At 36.6% G+C, this 17,309-nt stretch overlaps 2 protein-coding genes across 2 annotated transcripts in view; both read left to right on the top strand.

The window, feature by feature from the left end:
- The window catches only part of LOC120954754 (protein kinase C-binding protein NELL1-like), a 49,547-nt gene that overhangs the window by 8,019 nt on the left and 24,219 nt on the right, over positions 1–17,309 (top strand). The window contains exons 2-7 of the mRNA XM_049610056.1: positions 9,678–9,828; positions 10,505–10,796; positions 10,944–11,099; positions 11,166–11,388; positions 14,201–14,377; positions 15,672–15,791. Of these exons, the coding sequence (XP_049466013.1) occupies positions 9,734–9,828; positions 10,505–10,796; positions 10,944–11,099; positions 11,166–11,388; positions 14,201–14,377; positions 15,672–15,791 (1,063 nt within the window). The 5' untranslated portion in view covers positions 9,678–9,733. The remainder of the gene's footprint in view (positions 1–9,677; positions 9,829–10,504; positions 10,797–10,943; positions 11,100–11,165; positions 11,389–14,200; positions 14,378–15,671; positions 15,792–17,309) is intronic.
- LOC120954755 (UDP-glucuronosyltransferase 2B9-like) lies at positions 1,305–4,010 on the top strand. The gene is made up of 3 exons (XM_040374951.2): positions 1,305–1,615; positions 1,669–2,841; positions 2,918–4,010. The coding sequence occupies exons 1-3, from the start codon at positions 1,482–1,484 to the stop codon at positions 3,207–3,209; spliced, it is 1,599 nt and encodes a 532-aa protein (XP_040230885.1). The 5' UTR covers positions 1,305–1,481; the 3' UTR covers positions 3,210–4,010.

Raw genomic sequence — 17,309 nt, forward strand, 5'->3', positions numbered from 1 at the left:
AGGCTTCTTAAACTGGTGTTAAATTTGGAAAAATATCAGCAGCCATTGACTAAATAACAAAATTCTACACGGATTGCTCACATCGGGCAGCTTCAACATGCCCATATTGCTCTCAAATAGAGACATTGGAGCATAAGTTTGCTGAATGCTCGAGAATAGCCAGTTGTTGGAGTACTCTTCTTCCTCTTCTTCTTCTTCTTTGGCACAACAACCGCTGTCGATCAAGGCCTGCCTGTACCCACTAGTGAAGTGAGCTTGGCTTTCAGTGACTTATTGTTACCATAGCAGGATAGTCAGTCCTACGTATCGGGGCACGGTCTATTCGGGACTTGAACCCATGACGGGCATGTTGTCACGTCGTACGAGTTGACGATTGTACCACCAGACCGACCGGCTGGAGTACTCTACTACAAGCAATACGGTCGATAATTTATGACGATACCCTGACTTTCCAATCCCTTCTTTTGCCTTTTTAAACAATATTTATTCCAGCAAGAGGAATCCTATCCTAAGTCTATTTGCAAAATACATCATCCATATTGTAGGAAACAACAATGCTGTAATCAATGTAGAAGTCCTTAAATGTTCATTTTAAATCCTGTCAATCGGTCCATACATGTATTCCTAACGCTCTTTGTTTAAGATAGTGTTAAAGATGATTTAATGAGCATTATCAAAAAGCCTCAAAGTTACCCGAGATCCCCTACTATATAGTATTGACTATGGTGTTGTGTGGTGCCGATAATTCAGAGAAGTAAAAATGGTCAACGAACCTTCGTTAGTCCCAGAAAATGAAGTACAACTATCATAACAATCATGTTTAATCCATGCATACTGATTTGAATTACGTCTATCTTCTAAGGCAATTTATTCATATTGACTTGAACTGTTATGTTTATACAAACTATCATACCATCGTTACTAATAAATCATCGCTGCGACAGCTACGAACGATTTAGCACCATTAAGGGAATTATCAATTTAAACACTGTTGAAAATATGTGTAGGTACAGACTGTGTAAAAGAAATAAAACAAACACCAACCAAATCGTACAAAGATTTCAAATGTTGGTTTATTATTTTTTTTTATATTTTGTGTCTTTGTAAATAGTATTGTAATATGATAAAAAAATACGTTGCTATAAATAACATCAATATTAATAATATTTCAAAGTATGAAATATTGTAATAAGATATACAGGATGTTTTATCAAATGATAACATATTCAAATGTATGTTTTATTTTACGAGCAACTCATTCATGAGATAAACGTATACATACATCCCGCGCTGTGAAATGCCACTTCACCTTCATTCAGGGCTATTTAAGTAAGCTCACTTGTCGGAGCGATCACTTTATCCTATCTGTTTATCTGTCATCCTAACATCAACCGGATCAGTCTTCTTGCATATTTTCGTTAGAAAAGACGAAGATTTAGTTTAGATTTAGAGAAGAAGACGAAAGGCAGTAATTCATAAAAATGAATAATGTATCGCAGTTACCAATCGTGTTTATCATATTTCTAATAATGCTGCTTGTGATATCTATTCGTGGTACGAATCTCAGCAACATTCTTTACATAAGTGCCGTTGCATCGCCAAGTCACTTTCTTTGGTAAGTATTGAAAATACACGCCAAGCTAAAAACTTATGAAATTTAAATTTTAGGAGCCAACAATTTTCATCCATACTTGCCAGTAATGGTCACAACGTCACCTTATTGAACATCTATAAAGAGGGAAAACAGAATAATCTTCATTTTCTTAAACTAGATGGCGTTGACAATGCATTATCATTGGACCACTCTGTAGATTATTTGGCATTACATTCCATGTCTCCTTTAGAACTACTCTTTTCATTTTTTGAGCTCGAATACATGGTTTGTGAATATTCAATTGCATCTACACAATTTCTTAAGTTATTAAACTACCCAAAACACTTTACATTCAATCTTATTATACATGACCATCTGGCTGGTCCTTGTTTACTACTTTTATTAAAACGATTCAATTTCCCTCCGCTAATTATGGCTTCAGCTTCTAATATTCTTTCGAGTGTAGAGTGCATCATGGGGTCTCTTACGTACCCAGGTTTTATACCAAACTCTCTTCGTGATCCACCAGAAACATTTGGGTATCTGGATAGAATGTACAATTATATGTTAACAACCTATGAATTTTTATTTAAAAGGTACTACAGTGACCCTCGAATTGACAGTTTGATTCAAAGTCGTTTTCAAAACATAACATCAGTATCTCGCTTAGAATCTACCGCAGTTGTAGTACTAATGAACTCTATAACACTTTTAGAAACACCAGAACCTCAAATTTGGCGTGTTGTCAACGTCGGAGGGTTGCACATAACTGCTCCAAAAATGCTTCCAGAGTTTTTATATCAACATGCAAATAGAACATATGAAAAATGTGTGCTTATATCCTTTGGAAGTAATCTAAAGCTTGACAGTTTAGATAACTTTATTGCACAGACCATAATTACTGTTGCACAACTTTTGCCAAACTTTATTTTTTTGTGGAAAGTGGATATACAAAAACCAGCAATTGAAGGACTTATTCCAGAAAATGTAATAACTTCAGATTGGTTTCCTCAAAATGATATCTTAGGAAGTGGAATGGTTGATGTGTTGTTTACACATGGAGGGCTATTGACGATTCAAGAAGCAATGTGGCACGGTATACCAATGCTTGGTACTCCAAATTATGGTGATCAGTACCAAAATGTTCATCGCATAGAGAAACTGGGAATAGGCAAGAAGCTGTATCTAGAAGATTTAAACGCAGTATCATTAAAAGGTAATTTGCTTGCCATCATCCACAATGAAAGGTACGTGTATATCGTCGTTACAAAAGAGTATCCTAATTTGTGTGATTATTATTGATTACTTTTCATTACTCATTAGGTACAAACAGAGAGCTACAGCAATCGCAAAAACCATTCGTGATGAACAAATAACACCTCAAAGAAAAGCTCTTTGGACTGTAGAATGGGTGTTAAGAAATTACGGAACCATCCAACTGTTAGATGATTTGAATGAAGTAGGATATATTGAAAAGAATTCTCTGGATGTATTGTCAACCCTGATAATTATATCTATATGTATAAATTTCCTGTTATTTCGTATTATACAGGTTTGTGTCAGTTTTATGACTGCTAGAGTTGTTCGAAAAAATAAGATGAAGAAAACACCTTAACATCACTGATAAGATCTAGAGCCATTTCTAACCAACGTTTAGAGTCAATTGTTGATAGGGTAATTTGTCAATTGTTGCACACTGAAGGGATTGTTTGATTTCAATCAAAATATAAAATACAAAGGTGTTCACTGGGCAAATTAAACCTTAGCTAGTGAGGCACAATTCTTATTGGTTTATCAAAGAAATCCATTTGTTGTAATTGAAATCAGTCGAAAAACTTTCATCTGTGTTTAAAAAAAAAACAAAAAACGCTCTTTAAAAAAATAAAACAGTGGAATATTCTACAGAAATGCTCAATATTTAAGGAAAAATGCTGGCTTTCATCAATGCTTTATAAATATATAAATAAACAACAGTTTATACGCAATGTCCAATAGGTGGAGATGTGCCACAATTGTCAAATTATTCTAAGTTTTACTGAAATAATAACACACAAAAACAAGACGCATTTTGAAACGCATTTTTTTTCATTTTGAAATTTTACGATATAGTCAATTTTTATGTGAATATTTTGCTGCTGAAAATATATCTACTCACTTAAGAAACGTCATTTAATTTGTGTCAGCGTAGGTTTCAAAGTCCAAACAGGATTACAGGTCGACGCATAGCTCTTTTTTGCACTAATACAAAGATCTTGGCTTTGACAGTTGCCTCGTTCATTTCTACACGCACACAAGCTCGAAGTGAACGGGGTTTTAATTTGTAACTGTTTTTTTCTTATTTAGGTGCTCTTTTTTTTTCTTAATTGAATAGAGTCAAGTATGTGTTCAAATGTGTTCTCCCAACAAAAATTCTTACCAAACAAAATTTACAGTTTTCTTTGTGCCAAATACTTCTGAATATCAAAGATTTTTCGGTGTTTTTTTCACCGCTTGCAAAATGTTGTCGATATGACATTTCATTTCCATCATAATAATTTTTAATTTCTACAGCATGATTTTAAACGCGGCTTTCAGCTAGATTGAGTTTGACAGTTATTTGTTATGTGTTTAAAATTATGTGTTGAAACTTGGATGCGGTGAATAACAATGTTTACTTTCGAAACTGACTTGAAAAACCCTGTAATACAGGGGTTTCCAAGTCACTTTCGAATGTGCACATAATAATATATGTATTTCAAAAGCATTCAAATGATGTATTCGAAACATAATGAAATATAAGTATTTATTCATGATTTTCAACACATCCCAAAGAACTGTCAAACTCAATCCAACTTAAGATGTGATCAAAATCATGCTGATGAAATTAGAAATTATCATGATGGAAATGAAATATCAGAGTGATGTGGATCTTGCACGCGGTGAATAACTACGTTCACATTCGAAACTGACTTGGAACCATGCAAATAACTACAGGTCGGTCCGTCTAGTGTACTTCCACAAATTTGGTAGCCACAAATTTGACAGCCAGGGAATCCAAAGTTTCATACAAAGGCTAAGAACCCACTTGAAGTGTATCTAGCTATCTTAAGTTAGACCCAGCGGTCACTCTTGGTCGTCTTGGAGGTGTGTATGACTAGATGGGATCTTCTAACCGTGCGGCCACAAAGAGTGAACTATACAGCGAAATGAACTATTTGTCAGGTATGACTAATAGTTTTATTACATTTGTTAAATTGAATTGAAATCTGCATGTCACGGAGCGTTGAAAAGAAGTTATCATGGATCAAAAAATAAATTCGCATAGTCCTATGTTGATTCTGTAACGAGTGAAATTCAACTATAAGAATATTAAACCTAATGTAAACAAGACTTCATATATATAAAAAAATATATATGCTTTCAACGTATTAATAATCTTTTAAGTTGTTTATAGAGAAAAATGTATAAAATTCCATTTCTGCCCTTGAGAACTCATCATATCCTCAAACATTCACTATTACAACAGGCATACATACTATTCCAGTAAACTTATGAACCAATTAACAATTTTCTTGCAGTGACAAGACCGATTTATTATTTTATTCACAATTAAAATTTGGATTCTTATATGTCAAACTGCTTGTAACAAACTTGTTCTACTTGTCAAATTGTTCTACATTACGAGACCTCGTTCCTACACAGTCCTTGTTTTATACAGACGTCACACGAAGCGTAAACTTTGACGTAAACTGGATTTACTCCATACAACGCTATAATCTTTTGACAGGAAGTTTACGCTCTCTCATACAAATCAATCGTAAACTTTTTGAGTTTACGCCTCGTGTGACGTCCGTATTAGAACATTTACAATTCATCTTACTGTGAAGCGCAATGAGCATTAAGGAAACCAGGTGAAGGAGAATTCGTCACTTGACATAAGGTCCCCAGGATTAAAAGCATTGTTGACGTTCTTTTTACTTGTTAATGTGTTTTATCTACAACATTTATTCAATTTAATATACTAATTAAACTTATTCAGGCTATGTGAATTCTTATTTAACATTAAAACATAGATTGAACATTAGTATTGTATTATATAACTATAAAAACCAGTCTTATTTCAAGAATGGATAGTAGTTCACTGTGTTTCCGACAGATTTATGCATAACAACTAAGAAATCTTTTATTTTACATATTTTCACATGCTTTGCTCATTATCTAAGAGATGCAAGGACGATTCGAGTGCAGTTGGTACACTTACTTATTTAAGTAAGTTGTTACACTTACTTATTTATATTCGTGACGAATATCCCATGAGCCCTTTTGTTAATGGGACTCATTTTTCGAATCAATAAAAATACAAAAATGCAATTAATATCCAAGAAATCTGTTCTATTTACTATACTTTGTGTGCGGAAATCAATGGGTAACGGTTTTAAAATAATGTGAGGTTCCTCAACTATGCGACCCCCAAAGGATCATCGATTATTAAGGCTCAGATTAACCGGCAGGCGACTTAACCGTGCGCATGAATTTTACAGCTCGGCATGAATATCGTGGCGAACATTTGCGGCAATAGTCAAGCACGTCGATGTGACATGGTCCGGTCAACAATCATTCTTCAGGATGCTGGTTCCCATCCATGCAGACACCCGATCTCCGTCAGATCTCGCTTCACCTGGTCCAGCCATCGAGTTCGCTGTGCTCCCCTGCGCCTTATGCCGAACTGGGGGTCGCTGTCGTATACGTTCTTGGTGGGGCATGAGTCCGGCCCCAGCCATCGTATCCTACCAGCCTTCACCACCATCAGGATGCTCGGTTCGCCGTACAGCTCAGCAAGCTCGTGGTTCATCCTTCTCCTCCCAAATCTAATGCTCAAACACACCACCAAAGATGGTCCGGAGGATGCGTCGCTCAAACACGCCCAGAGCGTTTGCATCCTCCGCTCGGATAGTCCAGGACTCGTGTCCGTAGAGGACCCAGGGAAGTGCCATTCCCAGGGAAGTGGTACCGATGCATGATGCTCCATAGCTTCATCCGGTGTAGGGTGTTGTAGGCCGCCTTGAAGTCGATGAACAGGTGGTGCGTTGAAATCTGGCGCTCTCGGCACTTCTGGAGGATCTGCCGTAGAGTAAAAATTTGGTCAATGGTGGATTTGTCTCCAACAAACCCAGCTTGGTAGCTGCCGACAAAATTTGTAGCCCGGGGCGCATGTCTGCAGAACAGGATCTGGGACAGTATCTTGTAGGCGGCATTAAGGATCGTTATGGCTCGAAAATTCGAGGAATCCAACCTGTCGCCCTTTTTGTAGACTGGGTGGATAATACCCAGCTTCTACTCCTCCGGAAGATTCTCCTGCTCCCAGATTTTCACGATCAGCTGATGCATTTCGACGGTAAGCCTTTCCGGCCCCATCTTAAAGAGCTCGGCCGCCAGTCCATCGCTGCCAGCAGACTTATTGCTCTTAAACTGCTTGATGGTTATGGCAATCTCATCCAGAGAAGGCGGAGGCACCTCGTCGTTTGCGCTGATGCTGTCGCTGTTGTTACTGTTGTGCTGCTGCTGTGGTGGTTGGCTCGTTCTGCCACTTGCGCCAGCCTCTCCTGCCTCTGATCCTTTCACCGATCACCGATCCTTTTTCGATCACCTCCCGCTCGTCTGTTAGCAGATTTCTTTCCGCATCCCAGCACATTGCGTTTTTAGGACCAAACCCGCTCCGTGCCACCTTCAATCTCCTATAAAATAAGCGGGTGTCCCCCGACTGGGCTAGCTGCTCTAGCACCTGTTCATCTGACTCTTCAAAACGGCACTGTTTGGCCTGGAAGAGCAGGGTTTGCTGTTTCCTCAGTCGTCTATAGTTCTCCACGTTCTGACGCGTTTCATGCCGTAGCATGCGGGCCCGCGCTGCATTCTTCTCGGATAGTGCTCGTTTGCACTCTTCGTCGAACCATTCCTTTTTCTCTCTACGTGGTAAGCGGCCGATCTTGTGTTCGGCTGCGGTGCTGATGGCTCGTTCCACCATATGCCAGTGGTCTGCGAGGGGCATCGCGGCGATGTTGTTGTCGGCCGAAAAAGCTTCCCCGAGCGTTGTCTTGTATGGATACCCCTCCGCTACATCAGCACACTTCAACCGGTCCAGGTTGAGACTTGATGTGTCCTGACTCCGTTGGTTGTTAACCACGGAGAGTTTCTGGCGTAGTTTTACCATGACCAGGAAATAGTCCGAGTCGACGTTTGCGCCTCTATAAGTTTTTTCGTCGATAATAGCCGAGAACTGCCTTCCGTCAATCAGAACGTGGTCGATTTGGGACTTTAAATTACGGCTAGGAATTTTTTTAGTCTAGTATTTCGTATCTAGTAACTGGTGATATTATCAAACTTCAGAACAATCGAACCGAACAAAAGTTATTGATTGAAAACTCTGATTGATTTTGCTAATGGAGGATTTTAATTTCGAGCTGTTTTGTATGGGGTTTGACAGTTGACAGATGAAATCATGTCAACACTCTATACAAAATCACGTGCAAAACCATCCTCAAATTTACAGCCGAGATGATTTCAGCCTGAAAAATATGTAAACAAACGCCGATTCGCCGCAAGCTCGATCAGGTTAGCTCAAGAAGGATTGAATTTTTATACTGAAGCATACATATTTTGCCAAGAAAGGTGGAACAAGAAACAAATTTGAATCGACATTTTAAAATGTGCTATAGTATTATAACTCACATCAAACATAAAAAGCGTAGTTCTCAAACGGATAGATCCTTGATGATGAATATTGCTCTAGTGACAGGCAGAAATTTCAGCTCGTTGGCTGGAAAAAGGAAAGGGAATGTCGTTCATCCCAATGAACACGAATGTGATTTCGGTACTTTTGTTTCGTACCGTGATTTCGGTACGGCCCACCGTTAGATCCGCCACTGCCTATAGAGTTTGTCGATACACTATTCGAATCGGTAATCTATTAATCGGTACACTATTCGTAAATCGGTAGAACTACAATATTGACCAACTATCATTTGAATCGTTATCGCTAGAACGGTTGGGGCAAAATAAAATTTTTTGGTTGGTTTGCATTAGTGGTGGGAGCTCGGAATCGGACTTACACGATTCCGATTCCGTGTTCGGAATCAATCCCGTAACCGATTCCGATGCTGGATTCGATTCCGATTCCGGAGTCGATTCCGGAGCCTATTCCGGAATTGATTCCGGAGTCGGCATCGGAATCGATTCGGTGATCGAAATCGGCCCCGGAATCAGAATCGGCTCCAGAGTCGGAATTGACCTGGGAATGGCAATTTACCACGGTAAAGGAATCAGGATTGACTCCAGAAATAGAATTAGATCCGGAATAATAATCAGTTCTTAAATTGAAATAAGAAATTTCAGAAATGCAATCAGTCTGGGAATCCCCATGAGAATGGATCGTTTACAAGTAAATTTTGTTTCTTTGCGGCTATCCATACAGTCCATACGGATCATTAGACCCAAATGGCTATGCTTATGGAGATGCCGGAACCCAGCCAATTCTGATTCCGTATCCGATAGCGATTCCAGAAAACTTTGGAGATAGTCGGAATTGATTCCGACAACAACTTCATTTTTCCCATCACTAGTTTGTATGCATTCATTTTCATTTTTCATATTTTTTCGATTTATCGAAAGAACCATAGCGTTATATTCTTGTGAACCGATTTATTCATTTTTTCACGTGAACAGAATGAACCATGTGGTACTGGTTCATTTGGCACAACGCTACTGGATATAACATAACGTAGCATATGTCGATACAAATATTTTGTAATGTTTGTGTTTTATTTGCAAGCTTTACACTACCATTGGTGATATTAATATGTAATTAAAATGTTATCATTCAGCGTCGGTTCACTTTATTGTTCATAATATCTAAATTCATTTATTATGATATATGAGCTTATTAATGTTTATTCATGATTTTTTAATGTAACATTCTTCTGTTGTAAAGTTATCAATATCTATAAGTTAACATTAATCTTGAATTTTATTCTAAAAATGTGAATTATTAACCACATAACTCGGGTGTTTAACTGACTTTTTAAACACTTTTTTTTAATATCTGTTGCAGGTCTCGATCGAAATCTTGTTCTTCCGGCTGCGGTTTTTCACCGGGCAGTCGAGCAGATGAAAAAATCATCAGAATTTACCTTTTCCGTTGTCCTAAAGCAAGAACAATCAAACTCTGGGACCATAATATCATTTTCCAACGGAATTAATAGGTAGGTTTCGAACTTCAAAGCACCAGTTGTCTCTTCTTTTACTTTTTTCTTTTCCCATCTCAACTCATCTACCTGGTAAAAATATGTAAAAACAGACCATGTGTCGCCACTATCCTTAGCTTATCTAATGTTTGATGAGCATGTTGAAAGACATTTATTTATGAAAATTTAATATACAATGTATACGATACAACAAACTTAGCACTACTCCCGTTATTTTATTATCTGCGTGTCTGAAGAAACCGGCGCGTCTGTCTATTAGACCTCCTTGAATAGTAATATTTACATTATTGCTACTTTATACACAGTATCTCAAGTGTGTCCTTGTAGAACCAGCGCGTATCATATATTTTATAATTTATGAAGTTTGTTATCCTTCGCATTGTTTCTTCATTCGATGATTTAAATGCTTTTGTAAATGTTTTGTAAAAGTGTTAAAAATAATATTTAATTCAATATTTGGATTTTCTAAGCATCATTGATTTCACTATGCACACAAGACTTTAATTTTCTAAGCCAATGTACTATATGTTAACTTCATCCTATTGTTTTAAGCAGGCATCTCAAATCCTTCTCCTCAATTTTCTGTTTAGTCCAGAAATTTCGCCATGTCCTATTCTTCTTCTTTTTCTCTAATCCTAATCGAAACATTGTAATAATTAATATTAATGTTAAGGTATTTAGAATTACAATCAAGTGGAAGACGTGACGAAATACGTTTTCATTACACACACATAACAGCAGCGGGTGTTACGCAGATTCTAACGGAAACATTTCCGTATCGACTTGCGGACGATATCGAGCACAAGGTGTCACTTACTGTTAGCGGCACTGAAATGCAGCTATTCATCGACTGCCATCCACTGTATAAAAGAGTGACACATTTTTTACCAGATAGAAATTTTAGTGCTTCCAATATGCAATTATTCGTCGGACAAAGGAACTCAAATAGTCATTATTTATTTAAGGTAAGTTTGAGTATTGTCTCTTCCAAATATCCGAAGAGCGATTAAATACTAAATATCTTTGTTGATTTATGATCCAATTATATATTTTATGACTAATATATTTCTACTATTCGTATACTTTTTATCGCTTCGCACGTGACAACGCAGGGAGAATTAAAAGATTTACGTCTTATAACTGGGTCTTATGGTTATTTATCTCAATGTGAGTTGATGGATGCACAATGTCCTACTTGTGGACAATTTTTAGAATTAGAAAATGCTTTACTAGAATTAAAAAAAACAATGTCACTGTTAACAAAAAGGGTAGGTATTCAATAATAATCCGTATATCAACCTTTCTTTATTTAATTTAATCGATGTTTATTACAGCTAGTGGAAGCAGAGAAGCGTGTCTCGTATATTGAGGAATGTGATTGTAAAAAATCATGCTTAATAAATGGTACAACTAAAAACGATGGAGATGCCTGGGATATTGGATGTAGTCGTTGTGAGTGCAGGCAAGGAATAGTCAAATGTGGTCCAAGACCATGTCCAGAGGTTAAATGTAAACATCCAGTATTAAAAGAGGGCGAATGTTGTCCTGTGTGTTTGAGTAAGTACTTTCTAAATAAACTATTTTTTTAATGTGTTACAGGAGAATGTACGAACCACTCGAGTAATGGCAATTCGCCAAAGCGACGATTTTGTCAGTTTACTGATATCATTTGTTGAAATGTAACGCATACACAATTATGAATATTACCAAACCACCTAAACTTAAATATTTAGATCGTGTAAACGGTTTTTGTCGGCCTGGGGATACAGTCGTCAACTCGTACGACTTAACAACATGCCCGTCATGGGTTCAAGCCCCGAATAGACCGTACCACCATACGTTGGACTAACTATCCAGCAATGGGTAATCAATTAGTCACTGAAATCCAAGCCCTCTAGTGGTACAGGCAGGGCTTGACCGACACTAGTTGTTGACTCTTCAACTTCATTAGATATACCACCTTGTTTCGCGACCTACTTCGGTCCCAAATACAGTCGTATGTCGTGGGTCACTTGTATTCATTGGTACGCATTTTTTTATTTTGAATTATCAAACTCATTTAAATGGCTTATTACGGAACAGAAATCATTTCAGGTTGCTTGCAAATAAAAATGTAGAAAAATGTTTAAAGCAACCTGAAACATTTAAATCTTTAAATCTTAAAGCATTTAAATATTTTCATGTTGAAGAATATCTCTAATATCTGCCATCTAAATCATTTATATTAAGTTTCTTACCAGCTATTTTAATCCATTATTTTCCACTCAAAACTGGTTATTATCGGCTGAGTAGTCGGATGGAAACCGCTTATCTTGAACTATCATAAATTCTTTGCTAATTTGTTTATGAATTGCTCACCAAACGGTACTCGCAAATGCAATGGCTTCATTATCTGATGTACTAGCTGTATTAAGCTGAAACAGTGAAACATTGATGTTCATTGATATGCAACTGATTCAAGACAAGGAAGTATTATTCAATAGATAGAAAACCGGTTGGAACTACTTGATTTTTGAAATATAGATCAGTGGTTCTCAAACTATTTTCATCCAGCGTCCGCCTTTACAGGGTTTTCGAGGATTATATAGACATGTTCATCGAGTTGTAGATTCGTTCAAGCATATAATAGACTCTTTCAGCGAGATATAGAATTGTTCGGAAGTAGGCGTTGACATGCTCGGTTATACTGTAGATCTGTCACTTTCGTACCCCTTGGACTGCAAGTTGGATCATTCTCATCAGAAGGTAAACAAACGGTTTTCGAAAAAATATGCTTTTTTCAACTAATTTATGTATTAAACAGCTTGGAGAATGATTATTTGCTACTTTTAGGACTTTTAAGAATGAAAAATTGAACCCTGCGGCACAGTGTGTAAACAAAACAAATGACAACACTACAGAATCGCTGAACATGTCAACGCCTACTTCCGAACAATTCTATATGTCGCTGAAAGAGTCTATTATATGCCTGAACGAATCTACAACTCGCTGAACATGTCTATATAATCCTCGAAAACCCTGTATGAGTTTATTAATGATAGCACCCAATCATAACGTATTATGAGTTACTAACGTTGTACATAAACCCCCTACAGCTGTTAAGCAGAGGAGGGGGGAGGCTGGACCTGGTAGTGAAGAACTGCTAGAATCGGCTTCAGCGCGAACCCATTGAGAAGGACTGGCAACTTCACAATACAATAGTTAATGGGGAAGAGTCTGTAATCGACCAACTACTTCTCTAACATGATGAAATGGTTACCTCGAGGCCTCAGGCGACCGCTTTGTCCTTTTGAAATTGAATATAACACTGATCGCTTTAGTGATCAGATTTAGAAAAAAATTAATCATTTTTTCATGTTTGATAATGTCCAAACATTATTTTAGATTTCGACTTACTTTAATTTGTCTTTTTTGGTTTTATCCAGGAAATTGGAGATGAACAAGAATAATCAGGACTATGATCAGGAACAGTTTACTTTACTTATATTTTAGACTTGCGGTATAAACATCGCATCATCACTTTTGTCGTTAGACTGCTAGAATCTCTAAATTACTTGATAAGACTGTATTGATTACCACAATTTCCACCAAATAAATATATTGTTTTTAGCACATAAGTCCTTTCCATTTATGAGAGAATTTACAATCAACACAGGAGCATCTATTTTTGTATAATTCTTAAATCTTTGAATATATTTTTATGGAGTTTTTTACCTTTCTACATCTTATCTTTTTTATTTATTTTTACTTTTTCAAATTTTTATACAATTGATTTATATGATAACCAAAGCATAGTTTGTTTTATTTTTGAAACGATTTTGAAATTTCACTTTATTAACAATAGTTTAACAATTAGTATATGTTCCACAAGATACAGTGCCCAGTTCTGTTCTGACAGCACTTTTCAACTTCTATTTGTCTGACTGCCTTAAGGCGTTTAATACGTAACATATTCTGTTTGATAAATGTTTCGATCACTATAACTAGTTTAACATTCTAACAGCCGATCGAATACAAGGAATTACTTCCTTGAAAGCATGACAATTGGCTGAATTTGTAACAATAAATGCAATAAAATAATCAACATTACAGTTCTTATAAAACGTGACAAATTAGTAAGCAGAAGCATTAAAAGATAAAACATAAATTTGATATATCGCCATCAGTCACCAATACCAACACCCATCTGTAGATTTTCCCTTGTTATCGCCCACTAAAATAATGGGCGATATGAATCACTTTGGGAATCACTGGAATAGATGATGAGCGTAATTTAACAACATTGGATACAACAAGCTTTGCAACTTTTTCTTAAGAGTTTCGAGTTGTCTGTATTTTATATCATTCTATTTTCTTGTCTCATTTGCAGAAAGCTGTTACATTACTAAGAAAGACTTTGAACATGGTGAAATCCAAATCTTAGGCTGTAGAAACTGTTCGTGTGTAGATGGTAATATGCATTGTGAATTCCTGCAATGCCCCGAGCTGAAGTGTCCACCGGAACAACAAATGTCAGTAACGGATGAATGCTGCAAATTTTGTCAAGGTATTTCATCGTTTCCATTAACATTACCACCTCAAGATAACATATTCTTGGGAGACACGCATCAGCAGCCTCGAGAGCAGCAACATCAACAACGCCATAAAAATATTAAACTGCAACACCAAGAACTTGATTCTTTTCAAGTGAATAATTTTGCACAATTTAAAAATAATGAAAGTACAGAATTACATATATCCTCAAGTAAAACAAAATCCGGCGGAACTCTTCACACTATCACTGAAAGTACTAATGATGAAAAACGGGTGGCTAATGTATTTAGTGCCAATAGTAATTCTCAATTTATTAGAGAGTTTCTCATCGGTCAAAGGATACATAATCGGCAAACTGATGATCACGATGATATTGACAACATTCAACAAGATAAGCAAAAAACGTTGGGCGATGATAGTGAAACTCTCTCCATGTTGATCATCACTAACGATCGTTCGCATGGTCAGATGAATCTTATTGACGATCAACTCGGCAGAGTTCAACATAAGGACATAAACTTTGATCTAGAACAAGAAAGTTATGCCAAGGATGTGGATAAACAAGATAACCTAAATTTGGGAAAATTCAACAGAGAATCCGATGCATTCCGATAACTAAATCCTTTGATAGCGAGTCAAATGTTATCGCATGTATATGGAGTATATTGTAATCATTGTGAAGTAAAAATTCACAGTACCTATAGACTTAAAGCAACGGTAAACGACGCATTTTCGAAGAACCGTATCCTGTATACAAAACCGTGCTTTTCCTCATCTTCATCCAAACGACAATTTGAGCTTCTCACCAGACGCATATTTCATCCGTCGTGCCACTTCACTAAAACATTAGCTGTAAGCACTTATCCGTTGTTGGCCGAAAGTCATCATCCATCAAACAAACAGGAAACACATATGTACTTGGTTTAGATGTATCTAATGATCTTTAAATTTTCCCGACTAACGTTGAGATATTATTTCTGCCCTTTGGATATTTTCGACCATTCTTCGCTCTACAACACATACAATATTCTAAACTAACAATTACCGTGTATGCAACATATCAAAATTTACTTAAAAATTTAATTCATTTTTCTTTTCATGTCTGATATAACAACCATTTTGGCTTGCTTCTTCTCTTTCATCGAATTCTCCAATATTTTGCTAATTAATGTTCTACTGGGTTATTGTGAATAACTGCTATGAATAACATTCCGCTACATAACGATGCTATACTAATGATGCTTGGACAAAATTTATACTTTCTGAAAAATTATTTACACCATCCGCTATACTTCCTAACATATCAGGAGTGGACTATTGCTCAAAAGGCCATGCATGTCACAATAACGCTACGTGTCTTAACCTTAACACCAAGTACACGTGTACCTGTCGTTCGGGCTTCCACGGAGATGGGTATCAATGTTTCGGTAAGTAGCAGTTCGTGTACCTAACATTTTCATATCCATTCAAGCAAAAAAAACCATACTTATAGCATAGGGTATTACTTTACATATATTAATATATTAAGGATGCCACATGATAAATGTGTTTTTTATATATAACATTATCCTCAAATCTTACGACATCCTGCAATGACAAAAGTCAACTTGTTATTTTTCTAGTGAGTACTTGACAGGAAATTGAAGTGAGGAAATTGAAGTTTCATAAAGTTTCATTTTTTCCAAATTTATTATTCTCTACAGAAATCCCTTTAATTTACATAGTCATCTCGTGCAGAACTTAAAAATAAACTTAAAGTAACACATTGTCAAACTAATGCACTCAATATGAAAGTTTTTTTTTCTACGCATTATTACCTGTCGCTTCATGTGATTCCACAATGGACATGTTTCACTTTAATTTCAGAAAATAATACACTTCTGACACCATCTTGGAAAATAATATTAAAATTTAAGCTACATACCATGAATCTATTATTTGCTTCGTGTTTGGTTATACTAAAGTCTATATTTTTTAATTGCACTGTACATTGTCCTTTAAAAAGTAATCAGTAAATTAGTAATCATAAAACAATTGTAGCGATATAAATTTAAAAAATAACTCTTCTGACATTCGCGCCTTCAAGCCAAAATTGATGATATTCGTTGACATTCGATCGACATTCACACAAAAACTGTTTTAGGAAAATCTTTTCACGCCACGCGTGGGCGCATGAAATGTTTGGCATTTCATGGAACGACAAATACCTACGTCACACAAAGCGTAAACTTTGCTGTAAACTAATTGTCAGCCATACAACCCCTATAAAGCTTTTGCCAGGAAGTTTACGCTCTCCCATACAAATGTAGCGTTAACTTTTTGAGTTTACGACTCGTGTGACATCCGTATAAAACGCACTATACAGTATGACAGATGTGTGTAGTTCACTTCTAACTTCTCATTGGCTATTTTTTCACGCTAGTCACGGTTGCACGGTTATAATGTAGCAACTTGATTTAAATTACGGAAATATAACAGAAATATAGCCAAGATTATTTTTTTCTATTATTATATAGACTCTTCTACTATTTGGCGTAACGTCCTACGCGGACATGCTGGCCTATACAGGTTTTTGAGACTTAATTCATTACCATGCAGCTGGATAGTCAAACCTTGCTATGAGGGGACGGTCCATTCTAGGCTTGAATTCATGACGGGCATGTTAATTGAGTCGTTCGAGTTGACGACTGTACCACGGGACCGCCCCTTATATAGACTCTTATAGTATTTAAAATTGGACGCACTTCTGCACTACTCACCTAAATCGAGCAAAACCTTTTGATTTAACAGACGAATTAAATTTTCCAAAAATACTACTTTTTATGTTTTGCACATTTATAACATTTATTGCACGAATTAAATGATACAAAACACAATACATTTAAGTATGGAGCCGCGCGCACGAGCCGCACCGTGAGCCCTACCGGGAGCCCTGCTCGTTCCGT

Source organism: Anopheles coluzzii, chromosome 3 (assembly GCF_943734685.1).
Source record: "Anopheles coluzzii chromosome 3, AcolN3, whole genome shotgun sequence".
In the NCBI taxonomy this organism is placed as follows: Eukaryota; Metazoa; Arthropoda; class Insecta; order Diptera; family Culicidae; genus Anopheles; species Anopheles coluzzii.